Source organism: Blastocystis sp. subtype 4, assembly GCF_000743755.1.
Source record: "Blastocystis sp. subtype 4 strain WR1 chromosome Unknown seqid_0301, whole genome shotgun sequence".
Classification (NCBI taxonomy): Eukaryota; class Bigyra; order Opalinata; family Blastocystidae; genus Blastocystis; species Blastocystis sp. subtype 4.
In genome coordinates, this window is record NW_014569246.1 from 1 (window position 1) to 11,843 (window position 11,843).

Here is an 11,843-nt window from a genome sequence, read left to right on the forward strand (position 1 = left end):
CTGGTACTAACTCAACTCGTAATGACTTAGCTTCCTAGATCAGACGGGTTAGGGCGCTTTCCACTAGATATGACCGTTCTTGTTTTCATTTCTTTCACTGCCCTTTTTCAACAACACATTCTTATCCTCACATCACTTTCAATCCAACATATGCAATCCATTGCATCAAAACACTGAAGAAAGAGATACTAGTTTTCTTGAATGAGGAGAGTCTACCATCTTTCCCTCACTTCTTAATACTACTCTGAGTTAACTGCTTCAACTTCCCCAATTATTCTTTAACAGTAACCATAACATTCATGTCATTGTTCTCTTTGCTTTCATTCTGAGAATCCTCATGTTTGAAAGCATCGTTTGTTCAACACTTTCCAAATGTTTAAATACCTATATTGATACTGTTCAGGAAAGAGACGTTTCCCTTTCGTTATGGAATGGGGAACTATATCTTTCGAACATAGTAATTATTTGAAATAAAATGTTGATGAATAGAAGGTGAAGACTGAAAAGTTGGTGTCATTGGGACTTCCTGTTTTTGTTAAGAGTGTATCGATTGTCTCCATTTATCTTAGTGTATACGTTATCACTTTTCTTTAAAACTAGATTCCATGGTCCCATCTCCGCACTGCACCAATGAAGCTTATAATAGATGGAATTGATATTTTAGTATCTGATGATGAGATACTTAAACATAATGGACCATTCGCTCCTAAGGATCAACCTATGCAAACGTTGCAAGTTTCTCCATCTACAGAATCTTCAAATGTCAGTGACACCGTTTTGGAAGAATCTGATGACGATTCATTGGTGAAGCTTATCTCGCTAGTTGCAAATAATTGTAGTATTACTATTAAGAATCTACATTTGCGCTATGAACATTCGTAGGTATTGTGTTTTGAATGCATTTAAGGCCAACTCATTTTCCAGCCTCTTTAAATACAATTGACATTAATCTCAAAAGAGCTGGAATTGATCTGGTTGATTCCACTGAACACCGAATATCATGTGATGTGAAAAGTGCTATTTACAAATCAGTTTTTCTCTCTGGATTGGAGATATCACTCTTATCTTCAGATTGTATGATTCCCTTGTTAAAGGATATCAACATAACTGGAGAATTTGCAATTGACTTACGTTCCACTGAAGATCGTTGGCCTGAGTGTGAAGTAATCGTTGAGAGAATTATGAACGAGGTGGATTTTGAGGATCGTGAATCCTTGGGAAAATACATTCGAGATGATTATACTAATTTAGTGGACAACATCGTTCAATATCAAACGATTGATACATTCTCCTCATATCTGAATGAACATGCTCCAAAAACTCTTTCTTCTCATACTCGTACTGTCTGTGGTCAATTACTCTTTGATCTCTTAAAGGTTCCTCCTCCTATCTTGTCAGTCAATATTATGGTTCATATTCTCTCCATGCAGCTGGACAGCCAACATCTTCTGTATCTGTCGGATGTGCTTGCATCGTTCCCAGATCATTTGAAACTTGACGACACAATTTCTGTTGGATCACAAAAACCTAATGCTGATCGTGTCGAATCTGAAAGTGATGAAAAGGATTCTAATCACTCTGATAATACTCAGGTCTCAGCATCTTCCCCTTATCCTTCGTTATTGACTAGTTTTCTTGTTTATCACATTTTTTCTAGTTATCCAGTGTTCATAATCACTGTTCTTATGTTAATCCTGTTCCCATTCTGGTTGTATTCAGCATTCTTACAAGCTGTTGGTGGTCTTCTGTGTATTGGAAGTAGTTTACTGTATCTGAATCGTTGGGTTATCGATCAACATGAAGCAAAATCGCGGAGAAAGGATTGTCAGAGAGATCATCGTTCCTCCATGGTCCAACTTCATCTTGAAACCGAAGAAGTTGTTCTTGAATTAACATCCACTGAGTTTAACACTACAGAATCGATTGTTTCGAATGTGCTCGCTCTCCATATTAACGCACTTGAAGGTGATATTCACATGGATAAACGGGAACTCTCCGTAGGCGTACAGGTGAAAGCTGTAGCCCTTGAGGATTTGATGATAACTCCATCTTCATATCTTCTTGGCTCTTCTTCTGAAAACACCTGGGAAGTGATGAAACAAAGATCTTCTCCCTTCTTGTCGGTTCAGTACGTCACATACTCCCCTTCAGTTGAAGAGGAGAATCCATCTTCTCAATCAATTCGGGTCAAACTAGATCCAACAACAGGTATGGTTTGGAATTGGGAGTGATTTATAGTCAACTATCATCAGTCAACACTTATTGCTTGCTACAAGATACTCTCATTGATTCCTTCATCATCCACTCCTTCATCACCCACTCCTCTTGATGCGAAACAGTCAAATCTGGATATTGAAGTATCTGCAGCCTCGTTACTCTTTGTTGAACAGACTGATGATGGAGTGGCGACTGCCTCTCTCGATATGTCTCAGTTAAGAGTTCGCTACCAGAAAGATGAAAAGACACACTTTAAAGTTGCTGGAATGAATGTTCGAGTATTGAACTCTACTTCACAGCCTATTCTTCAGTCTCCAACTCTTGACCTACACATGATCTTCTCTTCAGACTCTGCTACAGTACTTCACCTCACTGTCCCTGATATCCATGGATTGTTTCAGTATCCTTTCATCATGTCTGTCTATCATACAATTACGCAAGGAGAGTTTTTGATGTCTTTTTATGGAGAGGAATCGGATGAATCTGAAATTGCCACTGATTACTCACAGTGTCTTATTCTCGATATTCATTGTCCTTCTCCTCGATTAACTCTTCATTTATCTGATTCAGATGGAATCATACTGACAAGTCATGAGGTGAGTGTCTGTTCTGGAGATCGATGTGTTCTCTTCAATAGTATTGTAGTAACTGCTGATACCCTTGTTATCACAGACTCCGTTCCTGTTCTGGCTCTGTCAAAACTACAGTATTGTATGCGTTACTCAGACACAATGACACGAATGAGTATAGATGCTGATCCAGTCTCAGTAGTTCTTGCTCCTTATTCACTTCCTCGTATTATTCAGGCTTTTTCAAATGGTTTTATTGACTCATCACAATCATTGGATACAAATGAAATGAATAGTGATAATGAGATCATTCTTACTGAAGTATTTGACAGTGAAACAGATGACATATTCACATTTACAAAAGATCCTTCCTTTGCATTTGATATCTCTCTTCAATCTGTTTCCCTCTTGCTTGTAATTCATCCAGATGACTCATATGATGAGATGAGTGCATTATATGAGGCTATGACGCATAATTCGATTCTGGAGATGCAGCTACATAAAACAGTTGTTAACTATAAGTCTTCTCCTTGTGATATGGAATTGGGTCTGAATATTCATTCGTTATCTCTCATTGATCATGATAGGTCGAGTTTATGTCCAGTAGATCGTCGTCAGTTCATTGTGATTGGATCAGATTCGGATCCAATGATACAAGGAAAGATTCTTCTTGTTGACAATTCTTCAAAACTCTTCTGTGAAGTGAATGTGGGTACTTCACAAATTCAAATCACACCTTTCCTTTTATCTCTTCCTTCACTTCTTATTCACTATCTTCCTGAATCCAATTCTTCATCACAATCAGCTGAAATCACTACTTCAGATGGTACTGTATCTGATATGCGAGTTGGCATCTCTTCATCTGCTTCTATTCCACAATCATCATCTCAACAAAGTAGTCTTAAATCTGCTGAGAGTGGTGTATTTGGATGTATATAAATCTATCTTCCTTCATCTCTAGATCATCTTATCAAAGCATCATTTTCGCTTCATTCTGTTCATCTTTTCCTCTTCTCTCTCGATGAGAAGAACTCAAAAACTCTTGATCTCTCCTTTGGTGCATCTGCAGAAGCTCATACAGCAAATAATACTCTCATGGCGTCAATCCAGCTCAGTGATCTCTCTGTGAAGAAGGTGAATGAACCTGACCTGTTTTCAACACTTCTACTTCCTCTCTCTCTCTCGTTAGTTGCTGAAATGGAGAATCGATTTAACGAACTATCTCTGACACTCACAGGAACTCCTTTGACTATGGTTATTGGAAGTGTTGACATAGCATTCATGGCATCTCTCTATGAGAGTTTAGTCGGTCAGGCTTCTTCTGAAACTGACGTGTCTCCTACCACACAATCAGAAGAAGAGTCTCCACTCTCCCTTCTTGGTGTTCATTTGCAGTTGAAGACTGTCGTTCCACTTATTCGACTCGTTCTTGTTTCCAATAGTTATCAATCGCTCATTCCTGTTGCTACTGTTGAGCTACAGAGTATTGCTTTGTCCGTTCAATCTCTGAACCAGTCAGTTACCATGATCAGTCGTGTAACGTTGTGTGGTCAAGTTTTCAAGAAGGATACTGGCAAGTGGGAGATGGCAATTGAGCCATGGCAGTTGAATGGTCGTTTTGATCAGAGTATACAGAAGTTAGGAGTTCGAATTGATACTACAGGGCTATTGAATTTGAATGTGACTAGTTCGATCTTAGCTACCATGAATAGTTATTACATGGAAGTTAACCAAGCTTTAGAATTACGTCATACGAGTTTGTTATCATTATATGAAGTAGCTCCACGACAGAAAGAGATTGTCTCTACTTACGCATCAGATAAGAGCGTTTGTAATCACAACTACGTGTGTTTTGTAAATCATGCTGGATCTCTTGTTTATGTTGATATTTCTGATGGACATGAGGCAACTCTTACTCGTACCCAGACTTCCTTTGTAGTAACAGATGGACAGGCAATATATTCAACGATTCTATCATATCCATCCTTCCAGCAATACCTTCAAAGTGATATTATTGAGGACAGTTATAAGGAGGTGACTATTCATTGTGATGGATACTCTTCAGCTTCTTTTCCCTTATATTCAGATTGTGAAGTCTGTCTCTGGCCTCTTTCTTCTGTGAATCAAACGAATATCCTTGTGGCTCGTAGTCAAGTGTCCTTTGGACGGAAGGAGATTCTTATCAGTGGGCGGATTTCAGTCGAGAATTGCTCGGGGTTGGATCTATTCTATGGATTTGATACACAAGCAACATACACTGAACGTGGTTTCACTAGACCTCTCGAACGTTTCTCTGTTGATTGTAAAGTGTATGCTCCTTCGACTTGTTGTCGCAATGGTGTTCTCTCTCTTTCTCTTGGTGCTTCGTTCTCAATTTATGAGCAGAATGCTGTTGCTAAGATTCCTGTGAGTACGCTGGAACAAACAGCACGAGATTCATTCACTGTATCCTTAGGAAGAAACCAACAATGTATCAGAGTCCATGTGAATAGGGAGACCGTTGGAATGTCAGAAGGATCCAAAGCAACGATTCTCCAAGTACTCCTTCTTCCATGTCTCGTTATTCAAAACCAACTTCCTTCAGCTATTACGATCACCCTTTCAGATGTGACTGATACAAGAGGTCCATACAATCTTCTTTCATCATCCATAGACTTTGAAGAGACCGTAATCCAGCAGGGAGACACATATAATGTCTATTCTATCCCTGTTGATCTCGGCAGTTGTATTCTCTCTGCATCTCTTTCTGAAGATGAACTGCATCCATGTACAGAAGCAGTAAGTTTCACTGATTTAAATCATTTATAGTTACATCTGGGAGTCCAAGGACTTCTTCACTTTAGCAATGCGATTGTGCGATATGAAGTATTCCGTAGAAGTGACAGTGTTATTGTGTTACAATTGTTCAGTGATTACTGGATTATGAATAAGCTTGAAGATGGTATTATGTAGTGATTATGATCATTGTTCATTATAGAATTACTGAGAATCCATCTGATGAAACGTGTTTGTATTATGCTGAGCCACATCCTTTGTACTTTATGGCTGATAAATCAGCCATTCCTCATCCTACTCCTTTTCTTCCTCTTCTTTTCTCATTTACTTCTCCTCGACTAAAGGACGGAAAACGCAGTCGAAGTGTCGTGATGAAGATTCCTGGTTATGATTGGTCGTCTCCATTCTCTATCGATACTGTCAATGTTGATGGATCTGTTGAGGTAGGAAAGGAATTGGAGTATTATGTAGATGGTCTCTGTTTCTAATGAAAGCAAATGTGTGCTGTCTGTGAGTATTCATTATGCTCCTGGAGAATATGGAATGACAAAAATAATCACGATTTCTCCAATGTATATACTCGTTAATAATACTTCTTCTGTCTTTAGTGTTGTCATGAATCCATTCACTTATGTCTAGGTACGCCAAACAGGATGTATGGAGATTTATGATCTTAACCCATCTGAGCCGAAGGGATGGCATTGGTCTGATGCCAACAAGAAACCTCTAATTCAGTTCCAACAAGTGGATATCAACTCATTATGGACTGACAGTGTGACTCTTTCTCTAGGAGAACAGATGGTGGCGATTCGAACATTTGAAGAAGAAACTCTGTCTGTTGATAAGGAGTGTGTTCTTCGGATATTCTCAGTGATGCAGAATCATCAAACCATTATTACATTAGAATACGCTGTATTCATGAGAATAGATCATTACTATTAGGATCCTTTCAATAAAAGACTCTTCCTCTATCGGCAACAGGGTACAGTCACTCCTGAAGCTATCAAGAACATGCTTCTGAACCGGCCTGTATCTCTTCCTCCTGATTCTCTTCACCAAACTCTCACAACCCGATTCACCAAAGTATTCAGTCGATTCTCCAGACGTAAACGTCGTATACTGGCAATCGAGTCTGATGAATCAGATTCAGAGCCAAGTGATGTGGATCCTGTGACACTGAGTGTGAGTGTTTCGATTACGGGGATGGGTGTCAGCATCATCAATGATAGTCCTGAAGAAGTCCTTTTTATTGTCATCAAGGGACTTGACGGATTCTTCTCCATGTTTGCATCGAAGAAGATCACATCAGAGTTCTCGCTTGGTCGGATCCAAATTGATAACTGTCTCTCAGATACACGATATCCTGTGTTGTTGGGTTCACCTATTCACAGCCCATTGTATGGAAGAGAAGATGACTCAAATCGTAACAGTCAATTGATTGATGCTTTGGTAAATATGAGACGCAATGAAAACGAGAATCCAAATGAATCTAATCGAGTCCTTCATTGCGTGGTTCGTATTCCTTATCATCCATCAGTTGTCTTTATTGAGAAGTTTGATTTGGAAGTTCAGGTAGTGAATGATACTAGGATTAATACTAGGAATTGGATATTGCAATTGAATCAAAGACGATTTATGCTATTCTCGATCTCTTGAAAGCCATTCCTGATACTGAAGAGAAGATTATGACCAATCGTCAAGCATCCAACTATGAACTTCTGAAGGAATATCAATTGTTTGAATCCTGAAATCTGAGTGATCTTTAGAGTGTTCCCAGTTCCTTCTCGCGAGGTCTCTCGTTTGTATTACTTCACTGAAGAGTTGTGTATCCATGCAATTCGAACCAAAGTCTCATTTCGTTCTACTGCTCAATATCCGATTACAGGAAACCTTCTAATGCATCATCTGATTCCCAAGTTTATCAAAGCAATTGTTGATGCAGCTGGGAATGTTGTGAGTAACATTGACAACGCCTCATTGAATCTGTCTTCGTTCGAAGCTAATTCGTTGTATATCTCAGTAGATGATATGATGAACAAACTAACGCAACATTACATCCTACAGACTCGAGTACGTCTTTATACGATCCTTGGGGCTGTTAATATCCTTGGCAATCCTGGTGAATTGCTAATGAACATTGGTCAAGGCTTACGTGCATTCATTGATGAACCTCTTAGTGGTCTGAAACAAGGACCTGGAGAATTCATTGATGGTGTTGGCAAAGGAACAAAACAGCTTCTCTCTAACACCACCTTTGGTCTGCTGAATTCTGTAGAGAAGTTTACTGACACGTTGGTGACTGGAGTGGAAACTCTGACGATGAGCGAAGAATACAAAGCAGATAGAGCGGCGGGAAAGAAGGGTCTCATCCATGGAGTGCGTAGTGGAGTAACTGGGTTCTTCAATGACATCAGGACTGGTAATCAAAACAGAGGCGTTACAGGAGCCTTAGGAGGGGTTGGAAAAGGAGTTGTAGGCATTATCACAAAGCCAATTGGTGGCCTGTTGGATGACACATCGTCTCTGGTAGGGAAGATGAAAGATATTGCCAAAATCGAAGCCACTCCAGTTCGATATCGTGCTCCTCGTTGTCTACGATTAGATTCGTCTCTTCAACCTTATGATGGTTATCTTGCTAATGGTCAGCAGTTTATTCCTGAGCTTTATCGACGTAATTATATTGGTATTGAGGAGCAATATGTTGTTCATGCATCTGTGAGTGCTGGATCCTTGATTCTCTTCTTTACAACCGAACGTATGGTCATAATTGATCCTCATGCAAAAAGTGTCACATGGTCAGAACTGTATACCTTGATTGAAACGATGGGTTCACAATCTCACTTCCTCTTCATGCGAGGATCAGATGAGAATGGATATGGAAGGAAGAATAAAACAGATATTCCTATTCAGTGTAGTTTCAACACATGTACGCTAATGTTTGTGATTGAAGACTTCTTAAAGCAGGCTCGACATGGACTATCCCTTAAAGAGATCAGCATGTTCCGAGACCATGTATGTGTTTGTTCAGAACGTATCTATGAAGGAGGTGATGTTATGTAGACTATCCAATTCGAAGTGATTTGGTACTGTATCCAGAATTGATCTGTGAAAATGATGAATGGTTGTGATATATAGGGTCTCAACCAAGTCCAATTCCTATTGAAGAAGTCTCAATGATGAATGAACAAATGAGTATGGATATGCTTAGTGTGAGTGAGACACCTATCCAGTGGAAGGTGAGTGGATGTGGTTATTCATGGATTGTGACAATGACTATTCTCGATATCCATTATTTGTATGATTCTCTATTCTCCAATCAGTATCGATTGAACAATGTGGAACCTTCAATTCCGGCTGATGCTGATGATCTTGCTGTTCTGAGGGAGATCAAAGATTTATTGGCTCGGAATCATTCTCTTCTTGTAACTCTACCCGTAGAACGTGTCTTCAAACAGAACTATCGTGCATTCCAATATAGTAAGTGATATGTTTGAGAAAACAACCAAAACCAATAAACAAACTAATCAGAATCGCTGGAACTGTAACTAGAGGCAAATCTCCGAGGAACAATCTCTGGCTTTGGATTCAATTGACTCACTTGTGAATGTAGCCAATGGGGTCGGTCCGACTGCAACTGTGGACCTGAGCCTGTAGAAGAGTCACTGTCCGTACCAACGGAAGACGAACGGTGATGCGAAACAGTTCTCCTATCAGTCAAGGGATGAGGACAATTCTCCTGTCTCTACTCGTCAGAACAAGTCATAACTCTCACCCGCTGACTATGTTCTTGCCGCATCTTTTCTGCCTGATGACGGAAATGCTCTCCAGAATCAAAGCGATGAATACTCCCAGACTGTAACCGTTTTTGCAATAAAGAAGAACGACCTCTAATGTTTCCATATCCTCGTGGCCTAACTGCATTACTAGCGCTAGTTGGAAGTTGATCTGACTTGTCTAGCAATAAAATCATATACAATAACCCACCTGGACTAGCATTTCCAACTTGTATTGGATTTTCTTCATTCTGAGGAAATGAAACACATTCAACAAACCTACAGACTCTACTATAACATGAGCTATCCGTTCAATAACCTCCACTTTCTCACGACTGTTCAAGGCAGTATATCCTATAATAAATAGAGGTATCTAGAAGTTTACCACTGAGCGGAATAGTATTCAGACTTGTTGGAGCATCATCGACAAATACTTGTTCATGGATATCTTGAATTTCATTATCTTCCGTTGCCGATTCGCTCATATTCAATAGGAGCACAAGATATCAAATCAAAGCGCAAAAAATGCTACTGTTTTATGAATACAAAAGAACGATCTATTTCACTTCCTGAAAAAGAGGTTGATCGGTTCAGAAGGAATCGGTATTGGGAGCCCAATTCTGTGACATCTTGTCCATTTCTCTCCTTAAAGTAATACAGCAGGAGTATTGACCTGGTATGGGGAAATTAGGCAATGTGCTGAAGAGATTTGATATGAATCCTTCAACCGAGGATTCCTTTAAAGTTCGCACGGCGTCAGGCGCTTTGAGTGTGATTTTGGAAATGACATCATTTGTAGTCTCTATAATTACTGTTGTCATCATGGCATCTCTATTTTGGGGTGAATTGAAACTGTATATGACTTCTGTACTTATATACTCATCTTTTTGAATATCAGACTCGAACAGAAGATATGGTGATTGATAAGGAGACAAAAGATCGCACTGTTATCAACATGTCCATAGACTTTGATAGGTTTGTTGTCCTTTATCTAGTATTATCTAGAATTCCATGTATGTTGATTGATGTCGGTTATCGGGATGCTCTTGGAAATGACCGAACTGATCTGGAAAGTGAGATTCGCAAAACCAATTTGGATGTAAATGGAAATCTGATTGGAGTTACAGACACGTCAACCGTATGGATGATTATTTGATTACATCTAGATCACGTATACAGCTCCTACTAAAGAAGAAGTTCTGCAACAGACGTCTCACGATGATCAAGAGATCGTTGTCGTCAACGACAAGGAAGAGAAGTGCAACAGCTGTCTGGAAGCCTCAGAACCAGGTGTGTGTTGTAACACCTGTGAAGCACTAATCTCTCAGTACCGAAAGAAGGGTTTAAGCATCAGGAATATCATGAACAGAGCCTCTGTAGTAGGTCCCAGAATCGAGGATGAATATGTAGTGTGCGGACTTTGACTTTATGAAGCAGTGGGAAGGAGGTATTGAAAAGGGATGTCGCGTAGAAGGATATATTGCGATTAGCAAGGTTCAAGGTCACATGTACATTCTACCTAGTCGGATCAATGAATTGGTCCCTCCTCAGAAGCTTCGTGAGGCTTCTTCTCGTATGAATGTCACTCATACAGTAAATCGTTTTTCTTTCGGTGATGACATTCCTGTGAGTCAGCAATGAGGAAGGTAATGTGTAGGGACAAACATCTCCTTTTTATCAGCGTCGTGGTATTATGAATTCCGACACTCCTGCTATGTACCAATACTTTGTGAATGCCATTCCTACTACCTATACAGATGCCAAGGGAAACATTACAAATACTTACCAGTAAATGAGCAGAAATCGTTATTACAGGTAGAGTTACAGAAACGCATCATCTTCGACCTCTTCAGGAGACTTCATCGTTGATCCCTGGAGTCTATTTTGTCTATGAATTCTCACCTCTACGAGCCGTAATCAAGGAAACACATCTTCCTTTCTTTGAATTGTGTACATCTCTTTGTGCCATTCTTGGAGGCGTCTTTACAATGATGGGTATGATTGATGGAATCATTTATTCGATGGCACGAAGGGCCGAGAGTCGAAGTCGCTCAGGAGAGTCTGAATTGACCCAGCGAATGATATCGAAGTCAGATTAACTTGTGAACTATATTAGAGGTGGTTCTGTTTGTTTTGAAGTGATTCTTCAAACCGGTGTTTCGGTTTCATCACTTTGGTTCACTTGATTGAACATTCACGGAAAGGATGAGAATAGAGACGTGCTACTTCTGTTCTGGACCTATCTATCCTGGGCATGGGACTGTGTTTGTGAGAAATGATAGTAAAGTGAGAGTTCGTCGAAGAAAACTGATTGTTGCAGGTGTTCCGTTTTTGCAGATCTAAATGCCGAAAGAATTTCAATCTGCGACGTAATCCTAGAAAGGTTCGTTGGACTAAGGCTTTCCGACGCGCCAATGGAAAGGACATTCGTGTGGTATTTACTTGATTGGACTATGACGTATAGGACTCGACGTTTGAGTTTGAGAAGACGCGTAACCGTCCTGTGAAG

General features: G+C 39.8%; 2 protein-coding genes across 2 annotated transcripts; both read left to right on the forward strand.

Moving 5' to 3' along the window:
• Positions 1 to 3,881: 3,881 nt before the first annotated feature.
• JH06_4069 (vacuolar protein sorting-associated) lies at positions 3,882 to 9,046 on the forward strand (the record flags this gene model as incomplete). The annotated part of the gene is made up of 10 exons (XM_014670260.1): positions 3,882 to 4,542; positions 4,564 to 5,564; positions 5,595 to 5,734; positions 5,764 to 6,004; positions 6,033 to 6,143; positions 6,201 to 6,473; positions 6,504 to 7,133; positions 7,163 to 7,296; positions 7,328 to 8,575; positions 8,698 to 9,046. 10 exons carry the CDS (start codon positions 3,882 to 3,884, stop codon positions 9,044 to 9,046), a joined length of 4,788 nt encoding a protein of 1,595 aa, XP_014525746.1.
• A 1,201-nt stretch (positions 9,047 to 10,247) lies between these two features.
• On the forward strand, positions 10,248 to 11,126 carry JH06_4070 (hypothetical protein; the record flags this gene model as incomplete). The annotated part of the gene is made up of 5 exons (XM_014670261.1): positions 10,248 to 10,309; positions 10,340 to 10,472; positions 10,501 to 10,710; positions 10,745 to 10,960; positions 10,992 to 11,126. 5 exons carry the CDS (start codon positions 10,248 to 10,250, stop codon positions 11,124 to 11,126), a joined length of 756 nt encoding a protein of 251 aa, XP_014525747.1.
• Positions 11,127 to 11,843: the final 717 nt, after the last annotated feature.